We start from the raw sequence: 23,687 nt of genomic DNA on the forward strand, positions 1-23,687 counted from the left end.
TTCATCATTTGAACACAGAGAGACGCTCCCTTTCAAACAACAAAACACAGGGGTCCGAACACACTGGTGATAATGTGATGGTCTTGTGTTTTTAAGCGCTTGACTTTCATCCCATATGACAATGTGTGTGTATGTGTGTGTGACTAATCCCGCGTGTCCTGGCGGCTGCTGGTCGCCGGACGTTACGACCCGGTTGTCAATCGACTTGAGTGTCACAACTGAGCGCTGCAGATTTACCAGGATTATTCAGCACTTAACCGCATTTGCATATGCGATGACAGACAGGTGCGGAGGCCCCGGAGCCAACTGTGACCTTACGCAGCGTCCATATTTTAGCATCTATAACTAAGATCGCTGTGTGGCGATGGCTCAACAAGGAGAAAAAAAAAAAAAGTGTGATAACTATGATTTTGTCACTTGGCCTGTGGCAGAAACGCATGATTCTTATTTTCTGTGTTGACAGTGAAGGAAGCCGAAAGGCTGGAGGATTATTCCACAGGACAGAAAATAACTATCACAAATACATGAGCGTGAAATTGTATTCATATAGACTTGTCTCACCTATGTATAGATCATATTTTCATGAAAATATATATATATATTTTGTATAGGAGAGCTGTGTGAGAGGTCTAGCAGAAGTAAAAGGGAGAACTGGGCTGTAAGAGTCTATATAATACTAATGCCAGCGCAGATAGGAGACATTTCCAGTGTGTGTGTGTGTGTGTGTGTGTGTGTGTGTGTGAGTGTGTGTGACAGCTCTAGGTGCAACATGCAGGAGTCTGGCAGACATAACCAACACCCTTCACTGAGCGAGGAGAGAGAGAGAGAGAGAGAGAGAAAGCCAATCCAGTGCAGTCTGAGCTGCTGAAGACAGCTGGAGTTGTTTTTCCATTTCTCTCTCTTTCTTTCAACCTCTCTCTCTGCTTACCCCATACCTGCCAGGAGCACATTTTTAGTGAGCTACACCCACCCACCCACACACACACACACACACACACACACACACACACAGACACAGAGAGAGCATCAACCGAGCGAAACACTAGCTCAACGCTTGTTATCAGCGATAGGGGAGCATTAGCAGGTCAAACACACACACACACACACACACAGCTCTGTACTTAACTGTGGCACACACAGTAATGGCTTTAGAGTGGGTGAAACAAAGAATAGAAAAGGCTAATGCAATCAGCGGAATACCAGTGAAACAGCACAGACGAGACTTTAAGGGCCTGTGACAGAGAGACAGACAGGCAGACAGACAGGAAGACAGAGAGACAGACAGGAAAACAGAGAGACAGACAGGAAGACAGACAGGAAGACAGAGAGACAGACAGGAAAACAGAGAGACAGACAGGCAGACAGACAGGAAGACAGAGAGACAGACAGGAAGACAGAGAGACAGACAGGCAGACAGAGAGACAGACAGGAAGACAGAGAGACAGACAGGCAGACAGACAGGAAGACAGAGAGACAGACAGGCAGACAGACAGGAAGACAGAGAGACAGACAGGAAGACAGACAGGAAGACAGAGAGACAGACAGGAAGACAGAGAGACAGACAGGCAGACAGACAGGAAGACAGAGAGACAGACAGGAAGACAGAGAGACAGACAGGAAGACAGAGAGACAGACAGGCAGACAGAGAGACAGACAGGAAGACAGACAGGAAGACAGAGAGACAGACAGGAAGACAGAGAGACAGACAGGCAGACAGACAGGAAGACAGAGAGACAGACAGGAAGACAGAGAGACAGACAGGAAGACAGAGAGACAGACAGGAAGACAGACAGGAAGATAGATGAGCTGAGAGACAGACAGGAAAACAGACAAGCAGACTTGCTAGAGTCCGCTGCCTCAGCTGTTCACAAACACAGAGGCCCCACTATTAGACACAAGGTCTTAACACACACACACACACACTTCTGTCTCCGGTAAGCATTGCCTTTTAGAGAGGTGGAGGAGAGAGCAATCAGCTGGCAGACAGTGAGCACTGGAGTCCAGCTGGCTAATTCTCATCCACTCACACCAGGAAGCAAATCACACTGTGGCTGTGAGCCAGGCCGGCCGGCCAGCTAGCCCAGCGCGGCACGTCACAATGAAGTGTGTCTCAATGAGTTACAGTTGCATGTTAATACGGCTCCAAAAGCCTCCGCGTGCCTATTCAGCCGCGCCATTTTGTGTCCCCAAGCAAGTGGAAACAAATGAGGGGAGACGCAAAATGGCCTCAGACAGTGACAGTAACGCGGGAGGAGTGGATGGTTTGTCCATATATTCTCTAGAAACTCTTTAGCGGATGCACGTAAGACTCGGCACCCTCCTTCCGTCCCATCTCATGCTGTACAGCCCCCTACGTCAAAACGTTACAGTCGCATGTTAAATATGGTTCACTGGCCACTGGAAGCATGATATACGACACCGTCAAACACGTCACAATGAAATCGAGTTAGATGGCATGTAATTGGATGAAGAGGAGACGGCGAGAGACAGTAGGAAAAGAGGATAATGGAAAATACATGATGGGGGAAGAAGATGCAAAGAGTAGAGGAAAGCAAGATGGGCGGACTGACTCGAGCACACTTCATAAAAAACGAAATATTAAGCCATTTTGTCGCCACTATCCCTTTATTACCTGGGATGCTCAACCGCTCCTTTATTGAGTCGCCGCATGTAAACATCATATCCTGTTTGCCATGACCTGGGTGAGCTCTTACCCCCGCGATGAGAAACTCAAACAAGCTATCTGGGATCAACTGATGCAGCCAGGTGTGTATACATTGTCTTATCTCACCTGCTATTGGTTCTCACAGCCTGGGAGCTCAGTTGCCATGGCAATATGGGTAATATTCTGCTTAGTTATGTATAATCAGACGGTTATGAGCAGGATATGAAGACACATACAAACAGGGCCTAAACTGGGGTTGTTATGTAGAACAGTGTGTGCATGGCAAAGCATTCATTAGGCCTGTAGGAGTTAAGTTATTGCCTGTGTGTGAGACAGGAGGCCTGCGCCGGAAGCACACCTAATGCCCAAGCCCTATTTTATTATATCTTGTATTAAAATCCCAAGCTCTCTCTCCTCCCTGGTGATAAAGATCAAAGCAACCCTCTGGGCATGAAGCGAAATTCAGTTCACAACCTGTTCGCTCCAAGCTGGGAGGCGTTTCCATTCATAACAGGAGTAGTAGAAATGGGATTGGAATAACAGAGTTCACCTACTGATGTGAGACTAATTCTAACTCGATGTCCCTCTTTAGAGAGTCTTGAGAAAACCCAAAAAAAAAAAAGACGGATCTGTGTCACAAAGGGTTAAGAATCTGATTTTTCTGTGCCTTGGTGAACGCAGTTAGAGAGGGATCCAGCGCCAGAGGCCGGCCGGCTCTCAGAGAGATCAGAGTGATTAGTCCCGCCTGCTTCGTTTCCGGCTTCCCGTTAAGAACGGAAAACAAGGAGAGGACCGTGACGTCACCGGCGCCCAGAAGGGAGTCAACAAGCAACATGCACTGTGGCGTGTTGCAGCGGCATCCGATGAGCAAAAAAAAAATGACCAGAATAGGTTGATCGTTTTCACTTGTGAATATCGTATAGCTCCCCCCCAAAATTCTTACTGGACGTGACGATACAGCCCAATCCTTTCTAGCTTCTGATGGCAGCTGGAAATAGAATTAAAGCTCCTGTTACAGTATCAATAGCTCTTCCCAGAAAAACATCTAATGTATTAAAACTGCAGAAGAGAAGAGAAGAGAAGAGAAGAGAAGAGAAGAGAATTTGCCTCAAATGTTAAGATAATCAGTGCCAAACCAAAATTACTACATTTATGTGAATAAAATTTGATGCATTGTCAAATTTTCAAGGTAACGCTGATTTGAATTGCCTTGAAATGTTATTTTTTTCCTTTCATTTAGGCATTCCATGGCACCAAAACAGTTGAGATATTCCATAGAAAAAAGATGTGTGGTGAACGTTTGCCTTTCATTTAGTACAAAAGCCACAGAAGAGCTGGGAAGAGTCTATTATACATGATATTGTCTGTCACGCATGGCTTTAATATATTCTGTATTAGACTGCAGTATGTACACCAGCATTTTAGGTTCTGTCCAATGGCTATGAAAGGTCCAAAGTGACAAGTCCATTCATTGGCTATCAGACCAGACTCATGGAAGCTATTGTTAAGTTTCCACAGTTAAGGGCTTTGATTGGTTCAGGCCCTTTTTTCCTGATGTGCCCCCAACCTTGGGATTGAAATGGCTGATCGCTTCCTACAGTTACAGCATAACGACACGCATAAACACAAATACACACACATGCACATACACACACGCACTCAAGAGTCTCCATGGGGAGACACAAAGAAGAAACCAGGGCAATAAAGGAAGAGAGGAAGACACTGAAGCGGGAACAAACAGACGTCAGTTAGAGCGACGTATCAAAGCTGAGTGTGCAACACTAGACACATCTCCTCTTTTAGAAGGAGAGAGGGAATACTTGACAGAGAGAGAGAGAGAGAGAGAGAGAGACCTGACTAAAAGACCAGTCCTAAGACAATATCAGAAGGCAGACAGGTAGACTGGCTGGAAAATACAAAAGCAGCTTGTACACATATACTGTAGTTTACATTACATTAGAAAAATGTACAGGTTATAATTAGTTAAGAACCATTTACACATTGACTGAGAGAAGATAGTTTAAGTTAAGAGTTAAGGCTTGAACAGGACAAAAGCAACACACCGTGTGTGTGTGTGTGTGTGTGTGTGTGTGTGTGTGTGTGTGTGTGTGAGTGAGTATATAAGTGCCAACATCATAGAGCACTATGGCTTGCTTTAATTCAAGCCACTTTGCATCCCAAATTAAACTGAATACCTACTACAAGGGATGCAAAATGGCAGCCAGAAAATGGCCACAAGAGGGAGCTGTGACATCCAGCAGACATTGTATGCGTCTCCCTCCCTCAGCTTCAGGGTTTAAGGTGTTTCAGTCCATACTAGAGCCTCTTCCTCTTGAAGTAGTCGGCGTACTGCCCCCCTAGGCCTTGGGAGTGCTGCCCGATGTAGGCGCCTTCTGATGATGTCACTTCCTGCATCGCCAACTGAGGGTACTCCCTCTTATGCCCCCTCGCCTGGTTCTGAACAGAGAGAGATGAGAGGAGGGGGAGGGTTAGAGGCAAAGATAGAGACTTAGCATGATGATATGTCCTCATCACTAAGGTAAGGTAAGGCAAAAACTTGGTGTATTCCTTAACTTGTGTGGAACCATGCACAAGCTCTTTAATTGAAAAACTGAAGATAAAGTGAAAGGCAGAATGAAAAAAAGAGAAAAAGGAAAAGAGAAATGGCAGGGGTGAGTACTTCTGGCATTTGGCAGCCATGCAAACATCTGGTGTGTGTGTGTGTGTGTGTGTGTGTGTGTGTGTGTGTGTTACTTTGAGCTAACAGTCTCAAGTGCTTAGCTCCAATAAGGGAAGGGAGACAGAGGCTGTCTGTACAAACAAATGTAAATCTTTCAAGAGACACGGGTTTAGTTCAAGCGTCTGGACTAGATCCTCTATACTCACCTCATCTATCTCTCTCTCTCTCTTTCTCCCTTTCTCTCTCTCTCTCTCACTCTCTCTCTCTCTCTCTCTCTCTCTCTCCCTCTCTTCCTCTCAAATTCCAGAAGTGTCATCTTGCTCTTTCTTCTCTCAATAGGTTTTACAGCCTTGAAACCAGAAGACTAACTTAAGCTGTAGCTTTATCGCCACATTTCAGACAACATGTTACCACAACAAGTATGTAATATAACACAAATCTATTTGCTGCATAGGCTGCAGGCTACTGTAGTAGCATGATTTTAATTTAAAAATCTTCGGAATTTTCCATTCTCAACAAGATATTCGTTTTAGTGAAATGAACAAAAAAAGGAGTTATTCCAAATGTCGCTGAAGATGACAGGGCCTTTACCAGAGTGTGTATTTTCCTGTACTCACATAGTAGTAGGTGTTCCAGTCGGTGGCGGCGGTGTGTGCGTGCGTGACGGGGCTCGGTGCGGCCGCCGCCGGGTGGGGCGCCCCGAGGAAGCCGGGCATTAAGGGCAGGGTGCTGTAGGCGGGCAGCACAGCAGCAGCTGGTAGAACAGCCTGCGGAGGGGCGGCGCCGTTACTGACGGCATGCAGGGAGACTCCCAGAGGCTTACACACATCCACCTCCTGGAAGACACATACACACACACACACACATGTGCACACACGTTACATGACTGAGGATCCACATACAGCAGGCTTCAGCAGTGTGGCTTCAGACTGCAAGTCAGAAAAGCACAATACACGCATTAAAGGGAAATTCCAGCCTAAAACATGACAACACTGTTTACAGATATTGTAACAGCTGTTGGCATTTTGTTGTTTGGTGTATTTTTCTTGTTCCCACGAATAATTGGCCAAATGTAGACAATGTTCTAATCAAAATATCTCCAGCACAGCTACAATGGAGTTTAATAGCAGGAAAAAATTCAACTTTCTAAAGCATCAATGGCAAATGTCTGATATCACTGTAGAAGCAGCAGAGGTATCATTTTTCCACTGACAGTAGCCCCAATAGACCAGAATGCAATGCAGCCACACATCTTGTGTGAGTAAGGGGCTAAAGTCTATTTTCCTTTTCTTTTACTCTTACCATCACAATCATTTCCCCTATCGCTCTCTTCACCTGCACATATAACCCACAGCTGAATGCAACAAGTTCATGCGCGTTCTCGGGGGATTGTCGAAAAGCATTCTGGGAAATGTAGGAAATCACTAGCTGAAGTAGAAGTAAACGAGACAGGTTGAAGGAAAGTGGAGACACCGAAAAAGGAAATTACAACACACATCACAAAATAACTCCTGCAGTGCACTGAACATCAGAGATTGATGACATGTAACGGTGTGAGAATATCAAACACATGACCCGAGTACACTCATCAGCCAAGCTTGAGCGCACACACACACACACACACACGCTCTTGCTTCATACCTCCAGCAGTGATGAGGTGCACCCCAGCTGCTGGGGTGCAGAGTGATGTGTTCTCTCTAACAGGGTATCAGTGTCTCAGACAGAGGTCACGCTCTCCAAATACACACAGCGACACCCAGCATGTGAATACCCCCTCGCTGCCCCGGGGCGCTGACCGGGAACACACTCTGCCCACATACTTTACACCCTGTCTTGTTTGGCTCAAGTATTCTACTTAGCTTTTAAAGCACTTCTGTTTTACTGCTGCACGCTGATAGCAGTACTGACTCTCTCTCGCTCTGTGTGTGTGTGTGTGTGTGTGTGTGTGTGTGTGTGCGTACCTTGCTGGCGTAGGCCTGGTTAGCTGCTGCAGGCTGTGCGTAGTACTGACTGACCGCCTGCATGTAAGAGCTGTAATCCCCATAGGAGGACACTGACGAAGCCTGGAACACAAGAAGGGTAGGTTACACACACACACAGATATACACTTTCTACACAGATACAAACAAGTGTGTGTGTGTGTGTGTGTGTGTGTGTGTGTGTTACCTGTGTGTGCTCCTTGCTGTAGTCTGTGGCTGTGCTGTCCTGTGTGGCAGTAGTGCTGTAGCTGTGGGCTTGTGCTGCTTGGTAGTGCTGGTACCACTGCTGCATGGCCTCCTGTGGCACACACACACACACACACACACACACACACACACAGTCAGCGACATCAGGTAAAAGGGTGGTTGTGGCAGACAGGTTTACAATTTCTAACAGACTATTATTTTCTTTCTTTCTTTCTTTCTTTCTTTCTTTCTTCTCTTTCATAACCTATCGCTCCTTGCCGATGGCTCTTTCCCATGTCTGCCTTCGTCTGTCTTTAGAGACGAATTAAACCGACCGTTTTATTGGTTATCTAATTATGACTCATTTGTTTGGATGAGTAATTTGTAATTAACATTTACAATTGGGTTTGTGTGGCTTTGCAAATATCAGACTTGTCACTCGCTGCTGAAGGAGGCATGAAGAGAAAGAGACTAGGGGAGGGAGGGGGAGGGAGGGAGAGAGAGAGAGAGAGAGAGAGAGAGAGAGAGAGAGCGACAGTAGGGAGGCTTCATGTCTTGTGAGAGGAGTGTTAGAGAGGAAGAGCAGGGGGACAGATGGAGGCACACAGCGCTCCCTGCCAAATCCTCTCTCATTCTGTCTGTCCAACTATCCATCCCCATTTTCATCTCTTCCACCTCCCTGCCTTCCCCAATTACAACTCACCCTCTGTGTCTGACTATTGCATTCATTTATCCATCCATCCATCCATCCAGCTATCCTTCCTTCCTTCCATCCCTCTCTCACTTTCCAGGCCCAGTAACACTTAACAGATTTGTGAACAGACAGCTTGTATGAGTGTGTGTTTATGCATGCATGTATGCACATGCCTACGTGTTGGTATATTGATATGCATGTGTTATGTATGCGTGTATGTATGAATGCAGTATTATGGATTCTTGTAAATGTGTTTAAATGTATGCAAGCCTGCATGTGTGCATATTGGTTTAAATTGTTAGTTTTAACCTATAAAAGTCAACTGAGCATGCTTACAAATGCTTTTCTAAGAACGCCTTTTAATTAGACATTGGTGTGTGTTACCTGTGTGTAGGCCTGGCTGTACTGGCTGTAGTCAGCGGAGGTATCGGTGCTGTAGGGTGCTGTGGCTGTAGCTGCCGCGCTGTGGGAGAGGGCGGCGGAGCCCTGCGAGGCCACGGGGGCCACGGAGCCGCCGTACACCGCAGAGCCGGGTGTCCCGCCCTGGGCTTTACTCCCCACCGGCCCTGGGTGATGATGGAAAGAGCCAATGGGCAAGGATACCAGGATGAGCATACACATCGCAAAAAAATATCCATCACGTTTGCTCTAGTATCGATTCGTACTTCTCTTAAAAGAAGTGAAAGAATCTGACAGTGTGGGTGAGGTTTCAATACAAATCAATTTGACAGTTTTCTCATTTTTTATTTATTTCTATTTCTATTCTCTCTTAATTATATATGTATAAATGTGCATAACTTTATGCCAGTGATACATAGGTCAACGTTTTGTCGAACGTCTTCCAGCACAACAGTACTGGAAGAGCTACCTTAACACTGATGATTTAATCAGATAGGATAGGATAAGATTAAATATGTCTGTGTGTGTGTGTGTGTGTGCTTGTACCTTGCAGAACCATCCCTGGCATTACGCTGGCTAGGTTCAGGTAGGGGTTAGAGGGAAGTCTGACTTCTTTAGGGGGCTCGCCCAATAAGGAACTCTGACCACTGCAAGCCTGGAGGGAAAAAGAGAAATGAGAGAAAAGACAGAGACAGAAATATGTTTATATCAGTCACACTGCCATTGGCAGGGCTCATCAAAGCAGCCTCACTTTGAACTTCAGACTGACATTCTTGGGGCTTTTGGAAAAACAAGGTTTTACAACATGGACATACTTGGCCCTCCAACCCCAAATTCATCTCTGTAGGTCTTTTTTTTTATCCTCGCTCTAAGCCTTACCTAACACACACACCAGCAACACTTGCACAACAAAATACCGAGGGGACAAATAGAAAGGGGAGCAGTTTGTACACCTTGGATTGCATCTGAGCGGTGGGGGTTGCAAAAACATATTGCGGACTGTGCTGCCAGCTATGCTGCTGTGATGTTGAGTGTTGAAGCCTCTTAGAGTGCACGGCGACCTCAACATAAGGTTTTAAAATGCTTGTCAAAAACATTTTGTAGAGCTGCCGAAGAGCTGAATAGACAGGGGAAACCTGTGAGGGACTGTGCTCTCTGTTAATTACACTTCCCCTCCATTAAAGAGACTCTGGAGAAGACAGCGCTGGGACTGGAATCATTTCCCATTAGCATCTTAGCACTGTGATTATCTCTGTCCATTGCCTTATTATTATGGAGGATGATGTTAGCATAGCAGAGCTTTTTGTGAGCCCAGCCTAGTCGAAGAGACGGGCATGCACAAAAGCAGACCGCTGTTGTCTTGTGCAAAAGCATGTAACTCCAATTTTGGTGATTTTTCATTGTTTTCAATCCAGTTGAAGGATTACATGCTCCTCACAGGGTTGAGAAAATTCTCCGACCTCTTGGGCTTATGAAACCAAAAGAAAATCCACGGGATAAAGTCAAAAATGCATTGTGATCAAGCTAAAACGAGGCTGTTTTTCTTAGGTCCTGAAAAGTTGACATTTTGGAGATGCAGGGTTTTCACCTGACAGCGACGAGACACACAGTACGCACAGAGAGGTACGCAGGCAGACGGTTTGACAGGGCAGAGGGGAGACAGCTAGGCAGGCAGGTTATCAGTAAGTCAGTAAATAGGGGTGAGAGAGGTGCATTGTGGGTATTTCCCGAAGGAAGAGCCCTCGAGGGACCGAGGCTGTTTATTCCAAGGCTCACTTGATGTATGTATGTGTGTGTGTATGTGTGTGTGTGTGTGTTTGTGTGAGTATTATGGATGAGAGCTAAATCAGGAATAGATGCCCCTGGCCACCGAAAACCATCCACAGAGAGAGAGAGAAAGATGGTTGGAGGGGTGGAAAGAGAGAGAAGTGCAACAGTTGCAGGATCCTCCAGACAACTCTTCCTCTCAGACAGGAAGAGACAGATATACAGGCAGACAGGTAGTCAGCAAGTGAGACATGGGGAGATTTAGAAGTGGTAAAGAATAATGAAGATGCAGAACTGGAGGGAGAGTATGGCTTGGTGCTGTGTGTTTATACCAGCGTGTGTGTGTGTGTGTGTGTGTGTGCTCCTTGCTCACCATGCTAGCCGGGGGGCAGCCGTCGGAGCTGTTGTGCTGGCCTGCTGCCACCTGCAGACCCCCGGGGGCTTTGGGGGGAGGGGGGCCGAGGCCGGAGTTGCTCATGCCCAGGGAGTAGCTCTGTCCCTGGGGCTGGGAGCTCACCGTGGTCCCGGGAGGAGCGGGCTGCCTGTCAGCGGAGGAGGAGGAAGAGCAGGAGGAGGAGGAGGAGGAGGAGCAGGCGGCGGGAGTGGTGGAGACGGGATGGGCGCCGTTCTGCTCCCCCCCTCCGGCGCGACCCTGGAGGTAGGGCATCATGCCCGCCGCCGACACCACCACCGTGGCTCCGTGGGTAGACACCGGCACAGACTCCTGGCCCAGCTCTGCAGGAGGGAGGAGGGAGGAGGGGAGAGAGACGAGAGCGGGCAGAGTGGGGAGGGAGAGAAGAAAGGAAAGGAAAATTAATGTTGATGAGAGGAGATTAGAGAGGAAAGGAAAGGAAAGGAAAGGAAAGGAAAGGAAAAGCAAGGAAAGGATAACAAAATAAAGGAAAGGAAAAGAAAGGACATAAGAAGAAAGAAAATAAGGAGAGGAAAGGAAATAAGAAGAAATAAAGGGAAAGGAAAGGAAAGGAAATGAAAAAGCAAGGCAAACATAGGAAAGGAAAGGCAAGGCAAGGCAAGGAAAGGAAAGGAAAGGAAATGAAAAAGCAAGGCAAACATAGGAAAGGAAAGGCAAGGCAAGGCAAGACAAGGAAAGGAAAAGAAAGGAAAAGAAAGGAAATGAAGGGAAATGAAGGGAAAGGAAAGCAAGGCGGGGAGAGATGGCAGATAAAGGAGTGAAGTGCCTTCCACTGCTGACCATCAGCTTGATCTTGTGTGGACAGAGACAAATCACTCAGAGGAAGGTAACAGAGGGTCTAGCCCTGCCATCAGTCCACGTGGTGCTAATATTTCACAATGGGCCGCCTGCTCATACATCACAGCTTATCATGGTTATTGCAGCAGCCCTTTGCTCCACACTCCCAAGACTTTATTCACTCCAGGGTTTAATAAACACGCATATGTACACACACAAGCACACAAACATGCACATGTACATACAGCAATAAACACATATGCTGTACACAGAAAAACATACGCACACACAAGGATGAACACGCGAAACTACAGAGGCACGTACGCACAAAGCAGGAAGCACACACACACACACACACACACACACACACCACACACACACACACACACAATCACTCTTATTATAAATCCAATATTGCTGTGACAAATGACCTCCACAGCACACTAAAACAATCAGCCCTAACAGGCCTTAAGCTAACAATCCCAGCAGACACATGCACTGATAAAAGCCTCAAAATACAGACACCCACACACAAGTGCAAGCACACACACACACACACGCACACACATACACACAAATACACACATGCAGTCTGTGATACATCATTTCCATTTAAAACAGCACAGCTTTTCCCAGCTGGCGATTTGAATTGCAAATGCACTGCAGTTCCCTGGGGACGTGTTGTGTAGTAACGTACAGCAGTGAGACATCCAGGCAGCCATGGAGGGGCAACCCTGATACCTGATATTAACATATTATCATTGTGAGTGTTTACATCCAACCAATATCCTGTTACTATTATACTCAAGTGTTCTGTTCCCGGGTTGGCACATGCGAAACGGCAAATTCCCATGTACAGTACATGGACGAGAATAACACTTTCCTCCAGTGATGAGAACAATCTGCGATATGCAAATTAAACTATTTGGGATTCGGAGGCATGTGTACACCTTATCCTGTTAACTGTTGGTATTCTCAGCTTGGGTTTAGGTAAGCTTATTTTCCATGGTAAAATCTGGATTATTCATATGTAAAGCGATATCTGCGAGTAGAATATGAAGTTGCATATAAACAGCTTATCCCAAATAAGAGCCTAACGGGATATTAGCTATTAGCGGAGGCATATTTAACAAGGAGGCGATTGAGATTTACTAAGGAGGGTACATTTGGGGAAGTAAATAGTTTTTTTTTTAGGTAGAGGTGAAGAGGTAAATTGCTTTTATTCCTCATGTTTTACCTAAACATCAACAAAAGTGTGCTAACAAGGTGGATTCCTGTTTTGCAGTGTGAAGCACTCCTGATCTTTCTTTTAAAATATTTGATGCAAGTGCTGTTTTGCAGAGACCATCACTGAGAAGACTGGTTGGATTTTGGAAATCTGCTTTTGGTTTTTGCTTGATTGCTTTACGGCACAAAACAGGAAGAGGCCGCTGTTCTTCCAATGCAAACAGAGCTACAGTTTAGTTCAATGGCAGATGGTGGAAGGAGTGAAAGGCCGATGGAGAAATCACTTCCAACATGTTTCTCCTCTTCAGGAAAGTCAAAGAGAAAAGTAAAGCACGCAGAGTCACCAGGGAGCGATGGGAAGCAACAGGGTTTATGGGAAATGAGGTCTTAACTTTGAGAAACACTAGCACTAACAATACCACTAGCATGAAATAGAGACTACCAATTGTCTCCATCATGGTGTTATTTGTTTTCGGTAATTCTACCGAGGTTATCGCAATTAATTTGACAGTGATACACTGACACTCGGCCCTGCTCACCGGTGGGGGAGTCTCCCAGGAGGCCCTTCCCCAGGGCCACGGGGCCCGGAGGCCTCAGAGACAAGGCTTTCTGCATCAGCAGCCTGGATGGGTCCCCGAGCAGACTGGAGACCTGGGAGGGAGGGAGAGAGAGAGAGAGAGAAAGAGAGAGAGAAAGACAGAGTGAGAAACAGGGATGGAAGAGAGAGAGAGGAGGACAGGAAGGATTGAAAAGGTAAGAACGAGAACAGAGAGAGAGAGGGGGAGAGAGAGAGAAACAAAATCACAATGAGACCATGGGAGAAACAATCTCCAATTTCACACCGGTTCATTCAAACACACACACATGCACACACACACACACACACACACACACAGACAAGCACTCAGCTGCTCACACACACACACGATTCATGAAGCAGCAGCGCAGCCCGTAGCAGTGAGCTCTAAACTATCACACACATCTGCTTGTCTGGACTGACAACATGCAGCTTCTAAAACAACATCACACATTCAGAACAACACAGTCAGTGATGACCTTTAACTTCCACTCATAAATCAACAGACATTTTAAAAGGAAATATGCAAATCGAAAATGTGGAGAGAAATTTCGATACCTCAAGGTCTTCCTTTCCATAGAGAAAAAGCAATTAGGTTGCATGATTAAGTTTTGAGGTTGTTTTGTTTCATAATGTATGAAGTGCTGAAGCCGAAGCATACACACACACAACTGCATTCAACCCTAGCTTTAATAATGCCCCTTATCCTTACGGTAACCTAATGCAAACACACACACGCACACACACAGGTGTCTTACGCTGCTGATGCGTTTGTCTTTGATGTGGAGGAGCTGTTGTTGAGCCAGCTGCATATGCAGGAGGTTCTGAAGGACGAGTCCGTTACCCAGCATAGCACTCTGCAAGGTATCGGAATACACACGTTATTATAACACACACACACACACACACTCATGAACACACAGACATGAACACACACAGATGTGGATGTTGTGCTGACCTGGTGTGCTTTGCCCAGTGTGAGCAGGGCGGTGGTGAGGGGCGGTCTGAGGAACGGCAGGCTGGCGTGACGACCATACTTCCCTAAAAAACACACACAAACAACAAAAATATTTCGATTCATGTTCTATTCATATTCTATTTTACGTCATTTGATCTATTTATCTATCATTATCAGGCCAGGGCTGGTAAATCCTTACAGTCATACACAGATAGAATTATAACAGTTAAGCTATTCAATCCATCAATCCATCATTCACTTATAGCACATAGCCATAAATTTACATCATAGAGAAACAAAGCCACATCACACAAACTCCCACAACATAAGCGGGATATGATGTAACTACCATAGAACAAATAGCCGCCTTCATAACTTCATCATTTCCCAAGTTCAGAGGTCAAAACAGTTGAAAAGAAACCCGAACAAGCAAAAGTTCAACGCAGCAAGAGCGGGCAGACAGGCGAGATAATGAGGAAATGTAACTCAGAGATGTTGTGGCTTCTTTCAAACAGTTTATCCTAATTATGTGTCAATACTACTGGCAGCTTCCTCACAAATAGGTAGAAAGAATCCTCTCACTGGTGCTTTCACAATTCAACAGGATGGGCTTTTTTGTCAAATATGATCTGAAGCTGACAAGAGAGACACACTGGACTTTATCTTTCAACAAAGACAAAGTAATGAATAAGTAAGAGCTTTCTTCTTCTTCTGTCCATTTTGGAGTCTTGGGGGAAGAAGATGTATTGCCAATTTTTGGTTTGACTGAGCTCTTCCAATTCACTGCTTGGCTTCCTATTAATATTTAATAATTCAAAATGTAAAATAAACCACATTTACAGGAATACAGTTTTTATTTTATCGATGCGCGTGGAATGGCGGAACCTCTTGTTTATCAAATCACCATGGCAACAAGAAGGCAGTTTGCTGTTGCAGTTGACTGACATCCTGCGATGCCGACTAGTATGGCTTCTTTTTTAAAGCTACAATGTGAAGGCAGCAGTGTGTGGAAGTGTAGGACTGGAACAGTTAGGAGAGTTTACACACATTCACACACACTTGTACTGCTGGACACAGAGCGGCTCTATTGGAACGCTTTGGGTTTTAGTGGGAGACTGTTATTCACATCCCACACCCAGACTTTCCCTGCCGGTTCGGGGATTAATGTCGGCAACACTCTGGTCACAAGCCTGCTTCTCTAACCTGCAGGCTGGTGCCACCCTGCACCCCTCATTAAAAAGAAAGACATCAATGAGCTGAGTTTTACAAAAGAAGTGACGCAGCACCCCCTTCTCTCTCTTTGATTCCTCTCTCCTAGCCTCTCTAGCTTTTTTTGTGTGTGTCTCCGGATCACAAGGCCTCCTCATAATAAATGTATGCGTCAATGCTAATGGTAGCTTCCTCCAGAATAGGTAGAGAAAGTTTAACATTTAATCAAGGTCCTAATTTTAGACTTTAATTGTGCGTGCTCTTCTTTAAGAGAGCTCTCCCACCTCCCATCTACTCTCCTTCCTGTTCTCATTTGTTCCGCTAATGTCACACGATTTCATTTTAATACCTGATTAGCCATTCATCAAGTAATGAAGCCGTCGACGAGGTGATTATATAGGAGGGTCTAGCAGAGAGAGAGAGGGACTCTTACACTGGGTCTCTGATTATCATCTAAGCCCCTCAGGAGTGGATAGACCAAAGGTTATTCAAAATATGGATGTACATGTAAATCTAATCTCAAATGCCCAGAAATTTCCCATTTTCAATTTAAAGGCTTTTTAGTTGCACATCTTAACAAGGAAACCGCAAGTTACACACACAATTGATACACAATAAATAAAAAAAAAACTACATTTTAGGTGAAAATTCAATTGATCACCACTAATGCTCATTTCATTTGGCTCTAAATGAAGGAATTCTTTGACAACAGCCTTCTGTTTGAGAACTGCATTCATGTTTTCATTGATCTATTGGTGGTTTAAAGTTTAAGCAATGTAAGCAGCAGAAATTGAGTTGAGTTAGAGCAATTAAAAAGACTTCTCATTCTGAATGCTAATTTTCAGTGGATTCTTAAAATTGTAACAGCAACACATAGCTGTTCCCACATTGGGTTTCGGTGCTGTTGGACACTCCCTGACTTGTGAAACAGGGTGAGAAAAGCTTTCGGAACTGCGGAGATGCTGAGGTCTGAAATTGTTTTCACTGTTTTCAATGCAACAGCTGAACCAGCACTAACTAATTAGAATAATGTTTTTCTCATTATGCTTATTTGGTAGGCTGGTTGGTTTATAGTATGAGATTCAGATACTGTGATGTAGATATATTTACGAGGAGAAGGTGATGATTCATAACCAAAACCTGCCACTTTCAAAACATCCCAGAGCAGATTTTGAGAGAGATCTTGTGTTAATTTTCATGTGTGAATAGCAAGACGTATGTTGTGTGTGAATTCTGTGTGTGTGTGTGTCTAATACCTCCTCTTTTCCCAGTGTGGTAGGGTCTCATGAGGATTTGCAGGGCAGCAGGGTTCGTCATACTGGTCAACAGCTGGGCCAGATTGGGTTCTGGTAGCAGGCCTTTCCTGTTACTCAGCATCTGGATGAGCAACACACACACACACACACACACACACACACACACACACACACACAGACACACAGACACAAGTTAGAGGAAGGACAGTGTGTGTGTGTGTGTGGTGTTTGTGTTTTGATCTCGTCATTAGGAGCCCCTGACGGCAGTGGTGTGCCGTTACACTTGTTTACATTGGGATCCCCATCTGCCGGGTCAGCAGAGGAGAGTGGATCTGGGAGAGAAAAGACAAAGAGAGAGAGGGAGAGAAAGAGAGAAAGTGATTGGAGAAACAGAGGGGGAGAGTGGGCCAAGAGGAGGAAAAGAGGATGTGAGAAACAGAAGAGAGGGGGGGAGAAAGAGAGGAAGGGGAAAGCAAAAGCCTTATCAAGAGCTTGAGTAGAAGGAGAGAGAAAGAGAGAGGGAAGGACTACAAGTTCCACATTATCAACTGGCTGATAAAGAACAAACACTCCGATATATTACCATAAATTGGAATGCACAGAAAGCACGAAGGTTACAAACTTCCTACAACAATATCTCTCTCTCAGTGTGTGTGTATGTGTGTGTGTGCATATACACTATAAGCCTTGTATTGTGCATTTCCCTCAGGCTTAGAAGAAAATCTATTATACGTATGTACATATAGTACGCATGAAGCCTGATTCCAAACTCTGCCAAGCCTGTCACCATCACACACACACACACACACACACACACACACACACAAATCCCCATTTCATCATTTTCCTCTCAAACCTATAGTAAACAAGTGGGTGCATCATACTGTTAATGACAGTGATGGTTTCAGCCTGCAGCTCCATCTGAACTTGTCAATCTGTATAAGTCGATTTTATTCTGTTCATTGTATAAAACTGTGTTCCACGCCACTTAGCTTTTTCTCTTGTATTTTATATATTTTAAAATTTCATTGTAGCATACTCTCTTTGCACATACGCCACACCTAGAAAGGAGCGCTTTGCTCATTGTCTCCCCTGTATCAGTAAAGCTTGTATATTTGATTTGAATAGAACTGAATTTCCTGGAACTGAACTGATCTGTACTGACTTGATCTAAATACACAAGGCACGTCCTCAAATAAGAATTCAATCACTCCGTCATTTTGAAATTGAATTCAACAGACTTGGTCGAACTGAAACTGCCTCAAATGGAACGGAGCGGCTCTCGCTCTGGTAGATCCTCCTCGGCAGTGACAGTACTGCGCTAGCCGGCTGGCCCAGAGACACGGCTATTTAAAACAACAGGAGCGGCACGGTGATATTTCCTCCCCGTCTGCCCCTGAGCTACAGCCTGACTTCAGCTCAAGTCGAGCTTGTTTCCTCCCTGTCACATCCTGAAGAGAGAGCGTTACTGATGGGGATGGAGGGCGGTTGACTCCAGCCTGTCAGAAAGAGAGGAAGAGACAGACAGAGAGAGGGAGAGAGTCTAGTATATGTGTACAGTATGTGTGGCTGCGTGTTACAGGAGGGAAAATAACTGTCTCTGCTCTGTATCTGTGTGTGTGCATGTGTGTGTGTGTGCGCCCGCGAACGCCGGTGCTGAACAAGGCCACTCGTAGCTGACAGCGTCTTTCAAGGGAGGAGAAGAGAGGAGGAGGACAGGAGAGGAGGAGGATGGCTCGCTCTTTTTCTTTTCTTTCTGCCGGAGAAAATGTCAGCATGCATCAGTCTGTTTGGCTGCTGGCACAAAATCCAGCCACACACCCACACAGTGAAGCACACACACAGACACAAAAGCACTCACACACACACACACACACACACACACACACATGGCAAGGAGGTAAGGAGGCAGCGAAGGAGGGAGGGTGAGAAGCAGTGAGAAAAGGAGAAGGGGAGAGAGAAGGATGGAGAGAGGAGAGAAGAGGAGGGAGTGGGCCATCTGGTGCTCGGCGTTCGCTCGCGGATTCGCAAACTCGAGAAATGAGCGGATCGCCTCAAAGGGAAGCAGAGAAGAGCAGGTCTTGATCTCTTTCTACAGGTCTGAACCGGTGTTTCTTTTTACCGCGCCGCTCCCATTCACTGCAATAATCTCCAAGGAGCCTCGGGGTGCTCACCTGTCTCGCAGTCCTCACGGGCCCAAACGCTTTCCGTCTCTCTCCGCCTCTACCTTTTCTTCTTCCTTCACTCTATTTTCTTTCTCTCGTTCCCTCCCCCACTCTCTTTCGCTCCCTCCCTCCCCTTCCCTCTCTCTCTCACTTCGCACGTCCTCCTCCTCTCCTTCTCACTTCACTCTAAGAATTGTCCATCAGCTGAGTTAGTCAGAAAAGCATTTTCGTTCTAGGTCATTTTATCCTCTCTGTGATTCAGACTCTGTGATCATTATTGCTCTGCTTTTCAGCCCGCAATCTTCAGCCTTACTCAACATCCATCTCAAGGCTAGACGCTCTCTGCGCTGGATAATTCCTCTCTGCAACAGCTGTCAGCCTTCCTTTCAGATAGATACCGGTGCATTTATTTTGAAAACAAGTAAACATGTCGTCACCCACGAATGATGCAGACAGCCCTTGGGCCACTCGGTAACAAGATGCATCATCCCTCCAAGTTTCATCAAAATTGCACCAGAGGTGTAGCAGCGATGGCCTCTCCAAGTCTGAAATCTTGACATTTAATGACAGCACCCTCATTGGGCCAGTCAGTGTCATTTGTAAGGATAGCTCAATGTCTGCTGCAAATTTTGTGTCAATTGGACTTAAAGTGTAGAGTTCGGGCCTTTCAAAGTTAAACAATTTGACCTTTAATTATAGCGCCCCATCAGGCCAATTAACACACTGACAAAATCCTCCAAGTTTCATCAAAATCTGACCAGTAGTGTCTAAGATATCACCTTTGATGTTAAAAATTTCGACCTTTAATTATAGCATCCCCATCAGGCCAATTAGTGCAATATTTTAAACACTGGAACACAGTGTGAAGATGCATCATCCCTCCAAGTTTTGTCAAAATTAGACCAGTGGTGTTATCACCCAGTCAGATGGAGGACAATTAGACAGCACATATTAATGGCTTTCATGCTCCTTTGGGTCTTGCTCAAGCCATAACTCACAAGGTGTCCCAAATTACCCCGACGGACGGGTGGAAAATGAACATGGATAATATGGGACCATAAACCTAGAATTCAACTAAAAACGTGAAAATCATTAAAGATGGTGATTTCCGTGTGACAGGAGCAACAATGCAGTAATATTTGTCAAGGGGCAATGGGAAATGGGCTAAAACACATCCCAAATTACTTCTGACATTGTGAATAAGTCCCATTATTAACTTGACATTATTAACCAGTGACAGCATGTGGAGCATACTGTCACCTATGTGCCCTATGTGAGGAGACCTTGTGATGTTGAGCCCACAGTGGGCTGTTTACTGATAGACGGTTGCTTTGGATACGGTTCTAGAGCAAGGTGTGCGTGTGTGTGTATATGTGTGTGTGTGTGCGTGTTTGTGTAGGTGGTTGTATGTGTCGTATAGGGTAGCAATCATTTGTGTGTGTTTCCTTTCCTTTAGGCTTAGAAGACAATCTATTATACCTACGTATATGTAGTGCAATCCCTGTCGATTCTCTAGCTTATCACCATCTCTCTCTCTCTCTCTCACACACACACACACACTTGACAATGAGATACACACTGCGGTTTCCTTACCCACTTGTGTATGTGAATGAGCATATGCTTATACTATGAATATGTGCGGCTGTGTATGTGTGTAGATTAACAGGTCGTGTGGAAATAGAGGTTTTGTGGCTTTATTACAATTAACCAGGGCTCTCATTTGTGTTTACGTATTGGTGTGTATGTGTGTGTCTGTCTGTCTGAATGTTTGTGTGTGTGTGTGTGAGAGAGAGAGAGAGAGCGTGTCATACTGTGTCGCGGGGCTGTGAGTATGGTTTATTTCAGGCAGAGGGAGACAGTAGAGGAGCCCATTCAGTCTATAGAACTATAATTATCGTGTCAGTGCCTCTCTGCTACCCCAATACTGTGTAGGAGGGACACCACAGCTACATAGATTATTTCAGCTAGAGGGCCCTTACTCATGCGTGTGTGTTGTGTAAAACCTCAATACATCCGAACATTCGACACATGCAATAAGCAGCTGGGCACTGGCTTCACAGATAGATGTAGCTGTGTGTGAGTGTGACAGAGAAAGAGACACAGTTTTCTTTTTACGACTTGCATTGAGTGGATACGATTCATTTTGTATCCAGATATACTTATTCACATTTCATTCCCATTCAGTATAAAACAGCGTCTCCAGTATCAATACTGAAACCAGATTGCTCTTTGCCTCACAAACTGTTCCGTGTCCCTTGACTGGTGGCTTTCCCTTAATGAAATAAAATTAAAATGATTCTTTCCATATGGCAAGCAAAAGTTTGCAGATGCTGCCTATGCGCTTTTGATTTCACTTCATAAGCTGTTTAGGCATTTGCATGCCGCAGGTAACAGCAAGCACTTGTTTGCTATTTACTAGTAAAGTAGCAACCATATGTGTACATAGTCATTCTGCAATTCTGAATACATTTCAATGCAAAGAGGCAAATAGTAAAATGTACAAAAAGGTAATCCAAGTGAGTATACAGTGGCAGAAACTGTGTTTATTTTTGCTCAGTTGTTTCTATTGCGTACACTTGAGTTTAATGTGGGCACAATGTTTCTTTGGCGAATCCCTGAATTGGTTTAGGAAATGGAATAACTGTGCTTCTTCATTGTATCTTGGCTGTATTTACATCTGGGTTGTATGTAGATAAGCTCTATCTGAATGCAGAATGGGATGCTTAAGACACTTGCTGACACCAGCTTTAAAGGATGCCAGAGAGAGCGAGCACGACGAAGAGAGAAAGAGTCAGAAACAAACAGACCCAGAAAGTAGCAGGGTATGCATACACATGTATGTATGCATGTGTATGTGTAGGCCTATGTGATTGATATGTTGACTTGTTTGCTTGGAGCATGCTAGCTGACATATTGGTTGTTAGCAGCATGGTTGCTCGGGCTGTTTGTCAGTAGCATGTTTGCTGGGATACTGAGCTCTTATGGTGTTGTTATATTGGCTTGCCAGCTTTTATTTTGTTTGTGGCATAGCAGCTGGTAGCATGGTTGTTCTGGCTGTTTGCTAGTAGCATGTTAGCTTCTGGCTGTTTGTAGCATGCTAGCATATTGTTCTGAAAAAAAGTTCTGATTGCTCTGTCTGAAAAGACAGGATATCAACTATCAAGTAATCTTATGACTAAGACATGTGACACTATAGGTAGCCGGAGTGAGTCCTGATGTACTGCTTAGAGCTCTTGGTATAACAGTATACAATTTGGTTTCTGAACTGCTAAGCGGTCTGCTCCAAGCCAGCAGTGTCAGCCATCCCATTAGCTTTTTGTTGCTGAAATCAATAGCGGGATTAGAAATTACTGAGCAATGTTGGGAATTAGGGATAAGTCTAAGCGTAGGTGCAGGGTATTGTAAGTAACTTAAGCTGTACTTGGTGTCGAGAGCGGGTGTTGAAGTGGGCGGCTCTGGGATGCCAGAAATCACTGTTGAGCCTTCTGGTGTCATGGGCCTAATTCAACGAAACATCTGTGATGGGAGCAGGGCTGCCAATTTTCAGGGCTTGCTTGGACTGAGCTTTATGAGGGGGTGGGGGTGGATATATTGTAACCCTAACCTAATACTCCATAGTTGCAACATTTTTCCGTCATGCCAACACATGAACTGAACAGGTATTGAACACCTTTTAACCGTTAGTAATCACACAGTGCTATGGCTTCATCAAATAAGAAAGAGAAGAGCCAATAAATTAGAATCAATTCCTGAAAAGACATGTAGCTGTGTCCAACGCTAAAGAAATAAAGTTACAGTTACAGTTCGTATAGGCTAGGTATTGCAGTAATCGTTACTGTCTCTTAAGAAACTCCCTTGCCTGTGTTCTGTCCTCGCGCATTTGTTTACTTTAAGACAGATGCTGTAATTTTGTGACCGTTGGATTAATGCCTATATAATACTTCCATGCTGCACCCGAGGGCTTTGATGAGAGACACACAGGACAGGAGGAGAACCTCTGCTAGCTGGCTTTTGTTCCAGAAAATAACAAAAATTGAGGAATACTTCTTTCCAAGAGTGAGAAATAGGAAGTGTGGCGAGAGTGTGTGTGAGAGGAGCAAATTGCATGAGTCTCACGCTCAGTGTGTGAGGGTTGGCAGCCCTGTGGGAGGTGTCCACTTGATAACCCCAGTGACCCATACTCACACACTCAACCCTGTAACAGTTAGATTAGGCGGCTGGTGAGTGGTGCTGCCTGTCTGATGCTCCTGTAGATTTATGATGGCAGAGCCTGATGTCCTCTATAGTCTCCATTTGTGGGTTAGTGCATCATTCTTCTGACATCTGACCTGAGTTTCTGTATGAATGCTCCCCTTGGATTATGGCACAAGGGATTGCAACATCAAATCCTGTGTATTGGTAAATGTGTGTATGCATATGTGTGCGCCAATGATATGTAGCTGTGCGCTTTTCCAGGGCGCATCCTACTCACCACACCCTGGGCGGCGATGAGTGCGGCCAGGGTGCTTCTCCCTGAGGTGCCGGGGGTACAGAGTGACAGACGGATCTCCTGCCCTCCCACCAGCGTTCGGTCCATCTCTACCAGCACGGCCTCCGCCTGTTCTGCGCTCTCGTACTCCACCACGCCAAAGCCCCGCACTGGGCTGCCCTCGTCCTGGGCAAGCTGGAAGATAGACAAATAAAAGCTGCATTAGATGATAACAATCACCTTTATC

At 45.3% G+C, this 23,687-nt stretch overlaps 1 protein-coding gene across 1 annotated transcript in view; it reads right to left on the minus strand.

The window, feature by feature from the left end:
- Positions 1-23,687, minus strand: part of raver2 (ribonucleoprotein, PTB-binding 2) — a 76,661-nt gene that overhangs the window by 1,943 nt on the left and 51,031 nt on the right. The window contains exons 5-16 of the mRNA XM_071904220.2: positions 23,444-23,635; positions 16,808-16,928; positions 14,343-14,425; positions 14,143-14,241; positions 13,347-13,458; positions 10,744-11,105; positions 9,150-9,258; positions 8,589-8,770; positions 7,512-7,622; positions 7,307-7,408; positions 5,963-6,181; positions 4,865-5,122 (exon numbers count right to left, since the gene is read on the minus strand). Coding sequence (XP_071760321.1) covers positions 4,982-5,122; positions 5,963-6,181; positions 7,307-7,408; positions 7,512-7,622; positions 8,589-8,770; positions 9,150-9,258; positions 10,744-11,105; positions 13,347-13,458; positions 14,143-14,241; positions 14,343-14,425; positions 16,808-16,928; positions 23,444-23,635 — 1,833 coding nt within the window. The 3' untranslated portion in view covers positions 4,865-4,981. The remainder of the gene's footprint in view (positions 1-4,864; positions 5,123-5,962; positions 6,182-7,306; positions 7,409-7,511; positions 7,623-8,588; positions 8,771-9,149; positions 9,259-10,743; positions 11,106-13,346; positions 13,459-14,142; positions 14,242-14,342; positions 14,426-16,807; positions 16,929-23,443; positions 23,636-23,687) is intronic.

Source organism: Centroberyx gerrardi, chromosome 9 (assembly GCF_048128805.1).
Source record: "Centroberyx gerrardi isolate f3 chromosome 9, fCenGer3.hap1.cur.20231027, whole genome shotgun sequence".
In the NCBI taxonomy this organism is placed as follows: Eukaryota; Metazoa; Chordata; class Actinopteri; order Beryciformes; family Berycidae; genus Centroberyx; species Centroberyx gerrardi.